Consider the following 17650-nt stretch of genomic DNA (forward strand, 5'->3'; position numbering starts at 1 on the left):
CAATGGTGGAATCACCATCACTGGAAGTGTTCACAAACTGTGTAGATGAGGCCCTCAGTGATATGGTTTAGTGGTGGCCTTGGCAGTGCTGAGGAACAGTTGGTGTTGATCTTAAGTCTATTCTAACCTACTCAATTCTATGACGTTATGATTCCCTGAATTCTTTTTTAAGATGAAGGACTAGATATAAGGGCCAAACTACACTCCATCATATAAACAAACAGAAAGAGAATATATAGACTAAATGAATGCTATGCTGAACAGAAATGTGTAATCTCACAAAGAAACTGAGAAATTTGCTCCTGCTTTACCATTCTCTTGTGTTCTGTCCTCCTTCAGAGCTGTGCAATCAATACAGAGAAGCTAGTAATTATTAATCTGTTTGCATTTACATCCATTCTACATTGCTGAACCTATGAGATAATCTGTGTGTGCCTTTAAGAATCCAGATGTAAAATAAGGAAAAACTACTGGTAACCCTTCAGAGGAAACTTCAACTTTTGGTTTAAACATCATTTCATGTACTAAAAGACGCTGTTTTCTGCTGGCCTTGCCAAAGAGCAAGGAAAAGCCAGAATTTCTAAACCACAGACCATAGGACAATGTCTGTGATTACCATAGGTAGAAGACCTCTCTCAAGTTCTGTGGCTGTGGGTGGGAAAAGGATCAAAAGGTGTCTCCTACCTCAGTGAACATTTCGTTGCAAAATGTGTGAGTAGATCAGATTACAGCCTAGATCTGAAGCACTTAAATACAAACATGTATATGACAGCAGGTTATAGCTCTGATTAAAATCATTACAGGAAGGTAATGAAGGAAGTGCCAAGTAAATAGAACCAGTTTAATTCATCCTGCAATGCCAGTAAGCAGGGTGGAATGATACCAGCAATGAAGCTGGTCAATTAGGCTTCAAGATGAAAGAGACCTGGGAGCTGGAATGTGCATATCATGCTATTCAGAGATTTAGGGTGATTTTGCAAACAGCAAGCGAAAACAGTTTCGTCACTTTGGAAAGTTAGTTATATGTGCTTCAAATTTGGGCTGGTTGGTGACTATGACTTCATGGGTACAGTGTGCCTCAGCCCCACAGGCAATGTGAAGCAGCATATAAAAAGAGCAGGGATTCAGACCTATTCCATCTCACTGTCCTCTGTACTCTCCTCTACATCAGGTAAGTCTGATGTGATTTCATTTCTTTCTAAATGCCAGAATGTCTTTTCTGGAGCTTAGATTACTTTTCACTACCATTACATTAGAGCTTTTAGGACTACTTTTGGTTCTCTTTTTCTCTCTCTCTTGGGTTGTTTTTTTTAGTTTGGGGGGGGATGGCAAACTGTGTTACTAGTAGGCTTTAGGAGTCAGTTCTAGGGTTTGAAGCATTTATTTCAGTGTAATTCAAATTTGGGCATTCTTGTACTCTCAACACATTTAAAATGTAGGATGGCATGACCTTTAAAATGCAGAATTCTCCTGTACTGTTCCAGTTAATGACTGAAACAGAAAGAGCATATCCTAAACTGTTCAATAATCCAGCTGAAGAGGGAGTGTTATCTAAATGGGAATTAAATTATAAAAGATTCCTGGCTTGTATATATTTTTTATGGATAGGTATCCATAAATCGTACTTATTTTAAACCTTTATTATTTTCACCAGAGACAATACTAAGGGAAGGAGAACAGTGGTCTGATTCAGTGAACAAAGTAGTATTTCCTCTTTTTTACTTAAAAAAGTGCTAAGTCACAACCTTTTGTGATCAGATATTTAGCTGAAATGGTAGTTTGCAAACTGTGTTTTTATCTGATGAAAGAAATAATCTTCTTACATTGTACCAACCTGTTTCACACTCTCTATGAAATTACACAGCTATGCCAAGAAATATTTGGATAGAAATATTTTATAGGGTACACTTGCTTATTTAATCAAGCCTATGAATCTATCATAAGGCTCAAATGCTTTGGGGATTTTACCAGAGGGATCATAAATATTGAGAGAACTGAGACCTAAAGGAGAACAACTGAAAAATATATTACCCCTAAGAGCTTGATAAGAAACAGGGACCTTGAAAGAAGAAGGAAATATATGGTTAAAGCAGCGCTGAGTTTTTAAGTGCACCCCTTCTCTCCAAAGATAAAACCGGCTTCTGTCCCATTCAGTGCAAAGCGGAGCTCTGTTTGTAGCTGCTGCAGCTCCTGGCTTTCAACCCGTATTCACCAGGGAGAAGTGGTGGTGTTTTAGTAAAAACTGTGCTGCCAACATTCTTTTCCTCTGGGAGGAAGCATCATTTAAGAAAAGAGAAGAAGCAGCAGTTTCAGAAGGCTTGGCAGATCTGACAAGTGCTGGGATTACTGGATGGGGAAAATAAGAGTGAAGTTTATTGGGAAGCTTGTGAACAGGCATCAGTTTTTCCTATGCATCTGATGATCATTTTGCCTGTTCAACAACTGAGCACTTGACCTCTTGTTCCAGTAGATCCTGTGCTTTGTTTTGACTTAGCTCTGTGTTCTGTGTTTCAGGATCACCTTCATCCTTGCAGAAAAATGTCTTGCTACGATTTGTGCCCCACCAGCAGCAACATTGCCTGCCCCCAGCCCATCGCTAACAGCTGCAATGAGCCCTGTGTCCGTCAGTGCCCTGACTCCACTGCTGTGATCCAGCCACCCCCTGTTGTCGTCACCTTCCCCGGCCCCATCCTCAGCTCCTTCCCCCAGCAAGCCGTGGTGGGCTCCTCAGGAGCACCTGCCTTTGGGAACAACCTGGGGCTGGGAGGCCTCTACGGTGCTGGAAGCCTTTATGGGGGCTCTCTTGGATATGGAGCCCAGTATGGATGTGGGAGTTCTGCCCTCTCCACGCTCAGCAGCGGCTTCTGCAGCCCATTCTCCTCCCGCCGGTACAGCCGCTTCCTCCGCAACAGCTGTGGACCCTGCTAAAGGCAGCAGAAAGGTCTCAGAAGAGAGACATGAAGACCCAGATGCAGAGCAATGAGGATGGGGGTTCAGCATTTCTGCAGCCCTGCAATGGAGCTACTGCCACTTTGCATTTCTGATCTTTCTTCTACATTTTGTTTAGCCTTCCGTTTCTAGTTGTTTGCTATTGTTGCCTGTTCCAGCTTTCCCATCTTTTTTAACCATCATGGGGCAGCCTATTCTATATGGACATCACTCACAATGATGTGTATCTTCATCAGTAGCTGCACAACAGATCGAAGAAAGCCAGCTGAGAAAAGCAGTATCTCTGAACAGGACATTTGTTGAACATTCTCTGAAATAGTCTGGAAACAGATTTTTCATATTCTGTGGTATCTTGCTTTGCAAATCTAGGCATTTCTTGCTCATTAAAATTGTGTTGCATCACATGGCAGCCTTCTGGTTTCCTTTTCTCCATTTACTGCAGCATGTCCTAGGTAACATCTTCCCATGGGCAGGACCAAGCTGCTAACTGAGCATTCTAGCACAGACTGAACTTACACAGTATCACAAATGTTTCCATAATGACACACCTGAGCAGGATCTTTCCATCTTTTGAAGATGTGTAAAGTTTAAAATAACAAAGTATCTTAACTCCTTTAATGGTATTTAAACATTATTTCAGGAGGGTCTTCCCAGGAACATGCAGGGGATTGGATGGTGGTGAAACCCTGGCACTGGCTGCCCATAGAATCTGTGGCTGCCCCATCCCTGGCAGTGTTCAAGGCCAGGTTGAAGCAACCTGGTCTAGTGACAGGAGGTTGGAACTGGGTGAGCTTTAGGGTCCGTTCCAACCCAAACCATTCTGTGACTCTATGATTCTACGCTAATTGTGGGTTTCTATGTTAAACTCAGATTAACCAAATGCCACCAAGGTGGTGCTCAGCAAAGCACTTTCCAAATGTAAATTTACACCTATAAATTCACAATGCTTGATCTATAACATTGACACTGCTCAGTTTTCCAGACATCCCAAGCAGTGTTTTCACCCAAGTAAAAAAGAGGAATAATCCCTGTTTCCTGTAAGAAATAATTGTAGTACATTAAATGCCAGGAGCAGCAGAGACTCAGTGCTTTAAGCTTCTGGTGATACAGCCAATTCAAATTGTAATGAAGCTGCAAATGAGGCGTTGAGTGCTGTGTAAACAAAGAATAAAGGTAGTCACAGCCCTCAAGTGTTTTCAGAGTAAATAGGCAAACAAAAACTAAGCATCGTTAGCATCTTTTATACAGAGATCGAAGTCTGTGTTTCCTATACTAATAAAAACATTAGTAAATATTATCGTCAGGTGACAAAGAAATCACTTGGCAAAGCCTAGAACTGAATTCCTCTCTCCAGTAATCCTCATCTAACAATCATACGGTCCCTGTTTCCAGTTTTCTATTCCACTGGTTAGCTTCAGGTTTGCTTTTCATTCTTGTTCATGTTTTCAAGGAGTTCTGCTTATTTTAGCTGAAAAATGGTGCACGGCACGGCCAGTAAATTACAGGACATATGACATTTAATAGATCATAGAATCATGGAATCAAGGAAGAGTTTGGACTGGAAAGGACCTTTATAGATCACCTAGTCCAACTCTTTTGCCATGAATAGGGATATCTTTTCACTAGAGCAGGTTGCTCAAAGTCAGATCTAAACTGGCCTTGAAAACTTCCAACAAGCACTGATCTTCAAGACATGGGGCTTATATAATTTGTTTTCTAAGTAAAAGGGGACAATAAACTGAAAAAAAAATAGATCAATTTCTTTAAGTTTGTTGGACAGAGCATTTTATTTAAAACATCCAAAACATTCAAGTTCAGATCCTCCAACTGCAAAACTGATAAAAGGTTGACTGCAAGTAGTCACTTTACTAATTCCTCCAGAATCGAACCCTGGAAGGCAGCTGTCATTCAGCTTATTTCTGGAATATTTATTAATCTGTTACATTGAGCCATTGTGCCTGCAGGCTATTTACCAGTGGTGTCAGTCTGAACCACATAAGAAACCATTAGGCTCTAGTAATGATTTAATATTTAGTGAATCCACCTATTTAAATCAAACATGAAAGGCTTAGTTCCAACAGATATCTGTGTTAAAATGTAATTTGGTGCGTGGGGAGGACATATACTTCAGGCTGTGTTTACATCATCTTTATGAAGCAACTTCTGATTGCATCTCATTTAACAATAGTGTTACCTTGTACTAAGATACAAGCACATGTTCAGAGCACACTTAGACAAGAGAAGAGAGAGTGTACTGACCTCTATAGTTCAAGACCAGACAGTGTGATTTCATGTATTGTTGCTTCCTGTTCTTGGCAATTACTTGTTTCACTTGCAGGAGGAACAAGAGTTGCTGGTGCTATCAACAGCCTGGACTTCACATGGCTGATCAAGAATTTCAGGAAACCTCACAGCCAGATATGATCCCCATGTTGCAGTGGCCAGCAAACTGCCAAGATCTCAAGACTTCTTCCAGATCATGATGATAAACAGCAGCTGGCATTCGTCCCATCCTCCATGTAGTGTGAGTTGAGACGCTTTGGTACTGACAGTGAAATCACTTATCTTCTGCTGTGCTCATCTGTATTTCACTTAGATGAAAGTGTAATCCAAGTTCAGCCTGATGTGCACTTGGGAAGTAGCAGATTGCTGGTTGTCAGGACCTGTACAGTGGAAGGCAGTTAAAGAGCTGTTCTTAGGTATTTTCTCTGCTCTGTTGTCTTAACATGCAAATTCAGACTGGTGAATAATGGTGGTGTGAATTGCTATGTCTTCAACCATTCAAAGTCAGTAATGTCCATCAGTCAATCAATACATGTTATGGTGATCTATTTTTAGTCTGGACTCTAACCTTCAGCTCCCACATCTGCCTTTTCTGTTGTATAACCAGTACATAGGCAGAGGAGCTTCATCCAGGTATGCAGACAACATCCACATGGAAGGATGTTTTGACTGCACCTTTTCACCCCAGCATGAGAAACCAGCTGCTAATGCAAGTCCAGAGCACATTCTCAGCAAGATGGGCTGAGAAAAGGATCAATGTAATTCTACTGTGTGGGATGAAAACTAAAGTCCTGAAACAAGGACTTCTGCAGTGATCAACACCATGGTGATGTGTCTTGAAAATACCTGAACTGGTAGCTTTAGTGCTCCACATACTGGTACAAATAAGTACTTTTTTTTTACAGCATCCTTGTGACTCCAAGAATAATCATGCAGTGCATTAGAGACAGTAAGCATGAAAACAAGGCAAAGCCTTCAGACACATCCTAACAAGAAAGAGGTGTGGCCTGGCTGCCTCATATCATTTCAGCTCGTTTTACAAGTGAAGTCACACCTTCAAACCCTTTGAAGTTATTGCCACATTCTTGATCCTGTCCAAACAGATTTCTGCGGTGTGAGGCACGGTTTGCCTGGAATTAGCCTGCTCAAGCCTTGTGAAGTTTGTCAGTGCATTGCTGGTACTTACTCCTAGGAAGAGCAGCTTTACACAGGGAAAAGCAGAAGTGCTGAGTAATGTCTGATGTATGGTCCATCCTGGTGAGGCAACGGAGCAAGGAATTGGTTGACCAAGGAAGTTGTCTATCTGTCTATCCCTGGCAGTGCTCAAAGTTATGTTGAACAGAGCCTTGGGCATCATGATCTAGTGTGAGGTGTCCCTGACCATGGCAGGGGGGTTTGAACTGGATGATTTTAAGGTCCTTTCCAAACCAGTCTATGATTCTATGTTTCTATGATTCCACAGTCACCTGTGAGAAGCCCGAAATTTATATGTAAAGTTCCTGAGATGGAAAATATTTTTTGGCCTGAATGGTATGTGTTGTTCTGCAGCGAAGGTTTAAGAATAAACCTTTTCCTTATTTTAACTGGGGTTGACCAAGTATTTAAAGGTATTAGTGGGAAAGTTCAAAGAACTCACAGAATTTCAGCAAAGATTTGCCATTCAGTTAAAAATTCCCAATGGCTATTCAAAGGAAAGTTTTATCCATGAATTGTTACATCCTATTTTTAAACAATAAAAACGATCTTAAAACCAATGTATGGGAACATAATTAAACTGGAGCCTCAGGCAAGTAGTGAGACACATGGATCTTCAAAGTTGCTCGTGTGTGTAACTTTCTTTGCTAGCATGTAGGAGATACACACTGTAACCACACCTGCCCAGGAGGAATTTTCAAACTTAGTTGTAAGGGTTACAAAACATGTTTATCCAGCATGAAATTATTTTTGTGAAGGCAGTTATTACGCTCATTCCTGCTTAAAGGGCTTGGTTACCTTCCAACTTTAGGCACTGAAAGAAATCAGACACTGGTGTTTCACTATAGAGAGTGATGCTCACCCAGAATGGTATGTAAACAGGAAATTGGGCCGGAGGGTGGGGGGATGGACGGACGGACAACACAACACAATAACAAGAAAGCTCAGAATTTTGATGCACAATAATTTAATGAGAATGTAAGAAGCAAACATCTTACTAAGAATAAAAAACACAGGATAAAAAACACAGGAAAAGTATTGCCAGGGTCTCATTAAAGGCTGCAAGTAAAGAATAGCTCCAGGGCTATGCATTCCACATACATTACTCTTTCTTTTTCATAGCATAGAAAGACTTGCACAATCTCATCCCACTTTCAATCAGCCAAAGATCATTGATATAACTAATTTGAGGCCATTATTATCAGGACAGAATAGTCATAAATGAAATTAAATCATAAGCTTGAGAATAACATGTAAGATTGATTTTTAGCAATGCACAGTTCATGCTCCAGGAAAGCAGTGCCAGTAACAGGAGTTGTGCAGGCACATCTTCCACTGTGTTGGGTGATTGCTTCTTCTTCATTACACATTTAACATGGTCTGCAGCTTCCAAAACCATAACCACTGGATCCATAGGGAAAATATGACCTCCCATAATTGTATAAGCTCCTAGAGCCATAGGAGCTGCTGTTACCCAGAGAGCTTATTGATCCAAAGAAGCTCCCAGTGCTGGATGGTGCTGAGCTGCCCACTATGCTCTCCTGGGGGCAGGAGCTAAGAATGGGTCCTGGGAACGTCATGACCACAGGGGGTGGGTAGATCACAGCTCTCGAATCACCACAAGAGGTGACACAGGGCTGGCTCCAGGCATTTGCAATTGGCTGTGGGCAGGTCACTTCGCAGGGTGCAAGGCAGCGGGAGCTGATCATCTGTCTGTAGGAAGACATCTTCAGGGAGTGGAGACAAATCTGAAACACACAACACCAAGGCAACACAAGGCTGAGAGCTCAGGTATCAGTCGAATGGAGACTGTCTTTGGAAGAGAAAGACTACAAGACAGCAAAAAGACCAGAAGGAGGCTGAAGAATTCACTTTTGTCTTAGCAACCATATCCCTTTTCTCATCTTCTCATGCTCTCCTCCTTTCCCCTAGAGCAATTCTTATTTCTTTTGACTCCTCATTATGGAGCCAAGTTAATGTATAAAAATATCATTATCAAACGAAGAAATTACATGTTTGATCTTGAGCTATCCCCTGTTCTTTACCATTTCTCCTTTCCACCGTTCCCTTTTGAATCTGACTTCTTGTGACATTGACTATTTATTTTACAAACAGATGCAGAAAAGAACAGAAACATTGGCTAGCACTTCTATAGTAGCATCCTGTGCTGGTTCTGCATCTCCTGTAATCACTACAACTGTATGCAGCAAGCCGTTGTTATTCCAGCTTTAAGGAAAAGGTAACTGAGGCTGAGAAGTGAATGCATTGCCCGGGGCCATTTGGTGAAGTAACTGGAGAGACTGAGTTAAAATTCAGGCAAGCCTGGTTGTTAATGACAGTGCTATTCCCCAACCTTTCAGATGCTACAGCTGGCATCAGGGCTATCCTGCATGTTCTTTGCACAGATAAAATGAGCAGCAGCCACATGCCTGAATTGCTCATAAAGAGAATTGGCTTGGCAGAATATCCCATGTTTGGGTAGGAATGCAGTATCAGTGAGCTTTCCAGTATAACCAGGACTCCTGCGAATGTGGTCCCAGTTGTCCTGCTAAAGATGACTGAGGTGAAAGATGGCTGTGGTAAAACTAGGAGCCGTGTGTAATTTTGGGGAGTCCTTTTCTTTAACCATAAGATCATTTGATCACTTGTAAAACCAATTTGCAGCTCCTCTTGATCTCTATCTCACCCTACTAAAATGAAAGGCTGGGAATAAAGAAAAGGAATAAAGTCTTGACCATAACAAGTGTATAATGTAACATATAACAGGCTTCAAATTCATTGAGAAATAATTGCAAAGAACAGGATAAAACATTATTGCTAATGCTGGCTTCTTAGCTCAGTCTGAGACTCTGAGTTACCTTTTCTTGGCAGTCACCATTACAAGTCAAGTTGAACAAAGTCATAAAGGCAGGATGGTCAGGAATTAGGAATTCACTAAATCTCACTATAAAGAAGTTTGCATATCCCAAACTGTCAACTGCTCTGAAAGCTTCTGCCTTTTTACAGCCTGCCACTGAATAAATAAGAAACAGTTCATTCTGCAAGAAAGCTTCAAACATTTCACATATTTCTAAGAATCAGTTTGTTTTCAGTTAAAGTCCTGCATTGTCACAGCAGCATTGCAATAGAGTCAGGCTCAGACTTACCTCTTTGCAGCAGAGCGAGGCAAGAGAAATGGTTGGAGCAGCCCAGAACAGGGAGCGCTTTTATTCCTTTTCTTAGGCAATCAGGAGGATATGAAACATTCTTCATAGATGATGTCCTAATGCATTATCAAACAAAAATTCACCCCACCTGTAACTGCCCCAGATAACGCAATTATTTTGCTCAGTGATGGTGATGGTGATTACTATTGCGTTCTTGTCATTACACTGGCAGAGCAATTTTGTTTCTTTTATTACTTTTTCCTATTTCTGTGATTGCTTCATGGAGCAAAGATTGCTCAGAAGTTTATCCATAAACAAAATATGCTGACATACCTGAGATACTACCCCACTTTTCCAAGTCACACTGCAGTGAGGGGGCATTATGCAACTTATCCTATCATACCCACGCACATTAATTCCTATGACTCTGACACGAGACACATTACACTCCACAGACACCTTCCTACTGAATTTGGAAATGGGAAGCATTTATTCCCATCCTCCTGGCCAAGAAATAGGCACAAAGCACATGTCCCACTTCAAGCTTTAACAGTACAGTTGGAGTAACCCATAAGCAGGGATTTGCTTTTATCCAACCCTGGCATAGTGAACAGGAGAATGAGAAATTCATGTCCATCTTTCATTGTCAGGGACCCCATGGGACCATTGCTAAAGTCCTCAGGGCACCTGAGTGATGAATGTTTCATGGTTTGGGATGAAACTGGTCAGGGAATGAAGCCATGCATCACCCTAGAAAAACCTTGGGCTGAAATCTGAAAGTGCAGCTTCAGCTGATGCAGGAGATTAGCTGCTTACTTCAGCAGATTTATTCCTCAGATCCAGCACCCTCTCTTCAGTTCTTCAGTTATTTACTGATAAAACTATTTCCAGTCTCACCATTCTGTACAGCCAAGTTGACGCAAGTTGCAAACACTTTTTAACCTCCTGAAGATGAGTTCTTCCCCTCTAAAATCCAGCCCCTCTGCAGAATTTAAAGTTGAATGCCTGGTTTCGAGTAACCTCAAAACTTCTGTTCTAAAATGTTAATTTTATAGAATCATAGAATCATAGAATAGTTAGGGTTGGAAAGGACCTTGAGATCATCAAGTTCCAACCCCCCTGCCATGGGCAGGGACACCTCGCTCTAAACCATATTACCCAAAGCCTCGTCCAACCTGGCCTTGAACACTGCCAGGGATGAAGCATTCACAACCTCCCTGGGCACCCATTCCAGTGCCTCACCACCCTAACAGGAAAGAATTTCCTCATTATATCCAATCTAAACTTCCCCTGTTTAAGTTTTAACCCATTACTCCTTGTCCTACCACTACAGTCCCTAATGAAGAGTCCAACCCCAGCATCCCTATATGCCCCCTTCAGATACTGGAAGGCTGCTATGAGGTCTCCCCGCAGCCTTCTCTTCTCCAGGCTGAACAGCCCCAACTTTCTCAGCCTGTCTCCATACAGGAGCTGCTCCAGCCCCTGATCATTCTTGTGGCCCTCCTCTGGACTTGTTCCAACAGTTCCATGTCCTTTTTATGTTGAGGACACCAGAACTGCACACAATGCTCCAAGTGAGGTCTCATGAGAGCAGAATAAAGGGGCAGGATCACCTCCTTCAACCTGCTGGTCACACTCCTTTTGATGCAGCCCAGGATACGGTTGGTTTCTGGGCTGCAAGTGCACACTGAACCCGGCTCATGTTCATTTTCTCATCGACCAGCACCCCCAAGTCCTTCTCCTTGGGCTGCTCTGAGTCTCTTCTCTGTCCAGCCTGTAGCTGTGCCTGGGACTGCTCCCACCCAGGTGCAGGACCTTGCCCTTGGCATGGTTAAACTCCATGAGGTTGGCATCAGCCCACCTCACAAACGTGTCAAGGTTCCTCTGGATCCCATTCCTTCCCTCCAGCGGATCAACCGAACCACACAGCTTGGTGCCATCAGCAAACCACTCCTTATTTTATTTGTTTGCCCATCAGCATTTGGTCACTGTTAGCAATACTGCAGTGCAATGCTGGACAGATGACCCATGGAAATAAAGAAGAGGAAGCCTCTTCCAGGGCCACCTTGGGGTTTCGCTCAGCTTGGTTTCCTGGCAATGACTGTGGAAACACCCTTTGAAGTCACTGACAGTTTATGGCAGAGGATTCACATAAATGAGAAACATGGCCTGTTCCTCCTCCCCAAACCACACCTGGTTTCACTTTGTCTGGCAGCAGGTGAGGACAGTGATCACAGATGCCTACAATGAATCACGTAATTCTTGGAGATGTGTCCCTCTTCCAACCATTCTGCCCTCCTGAAGGGGCAAAGGGAGATACATACTCGTGTTGATACTGCTGACACCCTGACTGCTTCTTTTGACTCATGATTTTCAGGGTTACAGCCACATGCTTTGCTTTAGTACTTCTACACATAGTGGCATCCAGATAGAATTACAGAATCACCAAGGTTGGATCATCAAGTCCAATCATTGCCCTAGCACCGCCAAGTTCACCACTAAACCTTGTCATTAAGAGCCTCATCTCTATGGTTTTTTAATACTTGTACAGAAGCATTCAAAACACATAGAATCATAGAATGGTTAGGGTTGGAAAGGACATCAAGATCATCTAGTTCCACTAACCCTTCCATGGGCAGGGTCACCTGCACACTGGACCAGGTTGCTCGAGATGCTGTGGATCCAACCAGGACACTGTGTTCCAACCTGGGTGGATGAGCCAGAAGGAGAATGCAATAAAAAGGGGTAACTGCCAACAAAGAGGCATTGAGTAGCACTTTCTGTTTGAAGAACAGTATTTCTAAGTACTTAAAAAATAATATTCATGCCTTGATCTGACTAGACTTCAAGCCAAAAATCATGACTGCTGCTAATGTGGACCCATTGAACTCTGTTGCTGGAATGGCCCCAAAGCTGGGAGCATAAAATAAATATTCATAGGGATAACACAAGACTCAGCACTGCGCTCTTGTGGCTTAGCTGAGAGCATGACTCAAACTGAGTAACTCAGTTATCTGAGACACCTCTAGACAGGATGATTCATGTCTCTGAGTTGAAGTGTTGGTGTACCCTTAACTCGTCTGAAAATTGTGGATCCAATTACTGATGCACCTATAGGACCTCTTGAGGCAGGACTTTCATGCGTCCAAAAGACATGGCTGGAATATGTTTCAAACACAGTGTGCAAGTTTCAGCCAGCTCTTGGTGTACAGTGAAAACACGGGTATGAAGTGGGGATGAAAGTGGGCATATTTATTTGAATATAAAAATATATCTATGTCAAATATAGGCATATTTTAGCCCTAATAACAACACTCTGCATATGTATTTCTTAACTGAGTCCTGAAGCAAAACCACTTCCCAGTGCAAAGGCATTTTTATGATGACATAAGCCATGCAAGATGCTGATTTTAGTTCCAGCTGCTGGGAAGGAGAAATTACGCACAGGATATGTCCTGGCCTTTTCAATGTGGGTACATTTATAATCATCTAATAAATCAGCTAATAAATGGATGTTAGGGAGGGAAGTGTGAAGAAAGGCTGGAATAAACCAAAAAAGAGAATACTATTATTAGGATGCAGCATGATTTTTATTAGGAACAAGAAATGACATTTGCATCAGTAACAAACTGTCCTGGGTTCAGCTGTAGCAGTTAAAACCCCAACACATGGAAAAGAAACTTCCCTGATATAAATTTTGTCACATCTTTGAGGTTGAACATGAAACCAGAAAAAAGCACGTGTTCACTGACAGGCTAAAGCACCAAATGACCCACATTCTCACCCATACTGTCAGAATAGAAAATGCATATTTTGATAAATCAGTGCAGATTTACAGCAACAACATCACAATAAAACAGAGCATAAGAAAGACAAGAAGAAGAGCAGTTCCCATGAGTGCTAAGAAGCACCCACAGGACCCAGTGGATTACTTGGGAGCTGTGGGTGCCCCAGACTTTGGAGAGCTCCTCAGCTCAATTGCATGTTCAGGTCTTGCTGTCAGCTCCTCCACTGCTTCTCCTGTCAGACACAGCTTCAGACATGCTTAGCATGGCCCACAGCCCCCATAGCGCTGGCTCCAGAGCTGGCTGGAGGAAGAGGAGGAGAAGCAGCCCCCATAGATAAGGGAGCCCTGCAGGCCTCTGGGGCGGTCCAGCCCCACTGGGGAGGAGCTGCCCACGATGCTCTCCTGAGGACAGGAGCTGAGGATGGGGCCCGGGAAGGTGATGACCACGGGCGGTGGGTAGACCACGGCACGGGAGTCCCCACAGGAGGTGACGCAGGGCTGGTTCCAGGCGTTGGCGATGGGCTGCGGGCAGGTCACCTCGCAGGGTGGGAAGCAGCGGGAGCTGAGCTGCTGCCTGGAGAAGGACATCCTTTGGGCAGAGAGGTGAGCCTGCAACACACCAGGAACCTTCACTCAACCTTCTGCTCATGAGCTGCTGCACAGACCACACTGCTCTGCCTTGCCAGCAGCAGGGAGTGCTCAGAATGTGCTCTCTGGAGCTGCTCTCTTAATGCTTAGGTCCTTTCCTTCTCTCTCACTTTCCCCTTCCCTGCCTTCCTTTCTCCCTCCCAAGCAGCTCCTCCATGCTCTCCCAGGTTTTCTGCACACACTGAAAGCTTCCCAATCTGGCCACCCTCAAAATGACAAAGAAGCTGGAGATCACCCGTTACCAAGTTTTGCAGCCTGCAGAAGGAGTGCATTTTTGATGAAAAAGAGGCATAAGAAAGACAAGCAGAGTATTTCTGAAAGAGTTAAAACTACTCAAGTACAACACTAACCCAGAAAGATTAAGTGGAATCAAACTTACTCAAGACACCAAAGAGAAGAGCAGTTGACTGACACTATCTGTGCTGTGAGCCCTTTTTATACTGTTTCTTGGGCTGCTTGCTGGTCTATGACACCTCATGAACAAGATCTTAATTATTTCCCAAACACACAGATTACATGTCACGCCTCAACTCCTCATCCAGGCAAACAGTTTCCTCACTGTTTGCAAGTATTACCCAGCCCACATTATCTTCAGTGTCTCTCAGGTTCTTCCTTCTTGGAAATCATTCAGCTGACTTCCCCAGGTTTGTGGGATGCCTATTTATTACTTGTTTTCCTTACAGATATTGAAGTTTCTGTTTTCCCAGCTCATTTTGTACTCAAAGTTCATTACAATATTTTAACTCCAGATACTGTTACCTTCTTGGGGACTGTTATTAAATTTCCTTTGGGAATATCAAGACTTCTAATCCCTTTCCTATGCTGGTGCAGGTCAGTGCTGAGGCACTGAATCACTGAGAACACCGCAAGCACCCAAGCAAGGTGGGACATTGCAATCATCTCCCAGCAGTGTTAAGGTTTTTTGTTGAGCTCTGCCTGCTTTCAGCCAGGGCCCCTGGGGTCTGCTTTTGCAGTAGGGTCTCTCTTAGGGACAAAAGGAAGCACATGCGGGTAGATCTCAACCTCAGGTGTCCTTTAACACACGATAAAGCATCCTTCTACCCTGTGTGCCTTTAGAGTATTGTCTTGCTCTGTTCTATTTTCATCTAAGTAAAACAAAGAAACAAAGAAAACACCATTTTAATAGTTATTGAAGGAGTTTCTTCACATCAGGCACAGGGACATAATATCACTCCAGCCAGGAAGATGTGCTGGCCTACATCTACCAGGGCTGTGGTGTAAAGACTTCAGAGGGACAGAATGTATAGTTGTGGTTTTCTGTTAGGAGGGAAAAGAAAGTGCAGGGGTCTGCAAGAGTTCACAAAACAAATCACCTCTATGCTTTAGTGTGCTGTATCAGACCTGCAGTGTGGAGCTGGGATAAGGAACAAAGCAGATGCAGTATATCTTCAGCCTTTATTCCAAGTATAAGCTCTACAGTGCTTCAACTCAATATCAGCAGCGGTTTAGAAAAGCAAACCAGCCCACATGCATTGCACTACCTTTGATACTGCAGAGTGTTTGAAAAATGCTGTGTGAATCAATCGCTCAAGCAAAGTAGTTTTCCAACACTTTTGTCACATTGGTAAAATCAGCAAAATGCTGCAGGAAGTGAAACTGCTCCAAAAGGTTTAAGGAAGAAAGAAGAGGGTGTTGGAAGAAACTGATAATTGCCCAAAGATGAATAAAACAGTCATAGAAGTGTGGGGAGTGATGTGTTTTGATGTGTTATAATAACCTGAAACATGAAGGATGTCTCAATCCCCTCCAGGCAATCAAGGAGATGGTATATAAGGGCATCGGGCTCAGAAGTCCTCAGATCACAGGTCCTCACTTCTCCTCTTCGTTGATCCAAGTAAGTTTGATCTCCTTATCGCTTTATCTTTAGGTGCAAATAGTCTGAACTTCAACCAGTTCTGTGTGAAGGCTGTTTTCTCTGATACTCTTGTTGGTAAACAGGGCAGCTGCAGATCTGTACAAGCTCCACTGTAACAGCTACAAGTCAGAGGATTCAGCCAGTATGGGTCTCAATCCCAGTTCTTTCACTCTGGAGTGTGAACTGACTGGTGCACCTCAGTATAGCTTTTCAGCTGGCTTGGGCAGCACTCAGTGTGCAGAAAACCTGGGAGAGCATGGAGGAGTTGCTTGGGAGGGAGAAAGGAAGGCAGGGAAGGGGAAAGTGAGAGAGAAGGAAAGGACCTAAGCATTAAGAGAGCAGCTCCAGAGAGCACATTCTGAGCACTCCCTGCTGCTGGCAAGGCAGAGCAGTGTGGTCTGTGCAGCAGCTCATGAGCAGAAGGTTGAGTGAAGGTTCCTGGTGTGTTGCAGGCTCACCTCTCTGCCCAAAGGATGTCCTTCTCCAGGCAGCAGCTCAGCTCCCGCTGCTTCCCACCCTGCGAGGTGACCTGCCCGCAGCCCATCGCCAACGCTTGGAACCAGCCCTGCATCACCTCCTGCGGGGACTCCCGTGCCGTGGTCTACCCACCGCCCGTGGTCATCACCTTCCCGGGCCCCATCCTCAGCTCCTGTCCTCAGGAGAGCATCGTGGGCAGCTCATCCCCAGTGGGGCTGGACCGCCCCAGAGGCCTGCAGGGCTCCCTTATCTATGGGGGCTGCTTCTCCTCCTCTTCCTCCAGCCAGCTCTGGAGCCAGCGCTATGGGGGCTGTGGGCCATGCTAAGCATGTCTGAAGCTGTGTCTGGCAGGAGAAGCAGTGGAGGAGCTGACAGCAAGACCTGAACATGCAACTGAGCTGAGAAGAAAGGCTCTCTGAAGGAATGGTGAACTATGAGTGCTTCTTAGCACCCATGGGAGCTGCTCTTCTGTTTGTCTTCTTTATGCTCTGTTTGCTTTTAATGTCAGTTTTCTCACAGTGTGTCTTTTCCATTCTTGGAAATCAAATTACTAATCGTGAAAATCTGTTTCTCTCTGTTAGAGCACAAAAGCACTTTTATCACTGGAAACTGGTCCATGTATGCTTTCAGTTGCTTGGGACCACAGTATCATTTCTTTGGTAGTTTTATACTTTGATTTCTTTATGTCTAATAGGAATCTTATCACCTTATACTATGATTTGTCCTGTCCATTTGAAACTTGAACCAAGAAAGAAAACAAATGTGATGAAAATAAATCAGTTTGATGCAGGTTATTAAGTTGGCCCTTTTAAAATCTTCCTTGTATTTTTCCCTTACTTTGCTGAAAATTTACACTTCTTGGTCCTAATAAACACTTATGATTGCATCCAAAGAACATTCATCTGTTTGCTTTCTTCTTTGTTTTGGGGAAATGTAGCCTTTGCAAATGAATTGAAACAAATCATCTCCTTATCTTAGAGATCTGCAGATGAGTCTTGTGCCCTTACAGTGTTTATATAATGCCTGTGGATTCATTCATCAGGAAATTCTGCTTACAGCGTGCAGAGCTCCCCTGTGTGTCTGATTTAATCTTTACAGGAACCAGGTGTGAGAAAACTGCCCAACCCTTAAATAATAGTTTCAAAACCAGGGTAAAGTACTAAATAGCCACTCCAAAAGTATTGAAGTAGCTCATCCCTACTTCCCCTACCTTTCCATGGAGTTTTACCAGAACTATTGTAATTCTATGCACCATAAAAGAAGGTGAAATAATAGATGATGTTATAATTC

General features: G+C 43.3%; 4 protein-coding genes across 4 annotated transcripts; 2 read left to right on the plus strand and 2 right to left on the minus strand.

Annotated features, from left to right (window-relative positions):
• Positions 1 to 2535: 2535 nt before the first annotated feature.
• On the plus strand, positions 2536 to 3092 carry LOC133215459 (scale keratin-like). Its single transcript, XM_061359497.1, has one exon. It carries the CDS (start codon positions 2539 to 2541, stop codon positions 2926 to 2928), a length of 390 nt encoding a protein of 129 aa, XP_061215481.1. The 5' UTR covers positions 2536 to 2538; the 3' UTR covers positions 2929 to 3092.
• A 4596-nt stretch (positions 3093 to 7688) lies between these two features.
• Positions 7689 to 8170, minus strand: LOC133215453 (feather keratin 4-like). Its single transcript, XM_061359489.1, has one exon. The coding sequence runs from the start codon at positions 8151 to 8153 to the stop codon at positions 7797 to 7799; it is 357 nt and encodes a 118-aa protein (XP_061215473.1). The 5' UTR covers positions 8154 to 8170; the 3' UTR covers positions 7689 to 7796.
• A 5361-nt stretch (positions 8171 to 13531) lies between these two features.
• Positions 13532 to 13960, minus strand: LOC133215573 (feather keratin 4-like). The gene has a single exon (XM_061359648.1). It carries the CDS (start codon positions 13945 to 13947, stop codon positions 13618 to 13620), a length of 330 nt encoding a protein of 109 aa, XP_061215632.1. The 5' UTR covers positions 13948 to 13960; the 3' UTR covers positions 13532 to 13617.
• Positions 13961 to 15703: 1743 nt separating this feature from the next.
• LOC133215574 (feather keratin 4-like) lies at positions 15704 to 17229 on the plus strand. The gene is made up of 2 exons (XM_061359649.1): positions 15704 to 15862; positions 16336 to 17229. Exons 1-2 carry the CDS (start codon positions 15731 to 15733, stop codon positions 16684 to 16686), a joined length of 483 nt encoding a protein of 160 aa, XP_061215633.1. The 5' UTR covers positions 15704 to 15730; the 3' UTR covers positions 16687 to 17229.
• The last annotated feature ends 421 nt before the right edge of the window (positions 17230 to 17650 follow it).

Source organism: Neopsephotus bourkii, unplaced genomic scaffold (genome assembly GCF_033783945.1).
Source record: "Neopsephotus bourkii isolate Nb327-2 ecotype Australia unplaced genomic scaffold, CSIRO-AGI_Nbou_v1 NB_989, whole genome shotgun sequence".
Classification (NCBI taxonomy): domain Eukaryota; kingdom Metazoa; phylum Chordata; class Aves; order Psittaciformes; family Psittacidae; genus Neopsephotus; species Neopsephotus bourkii.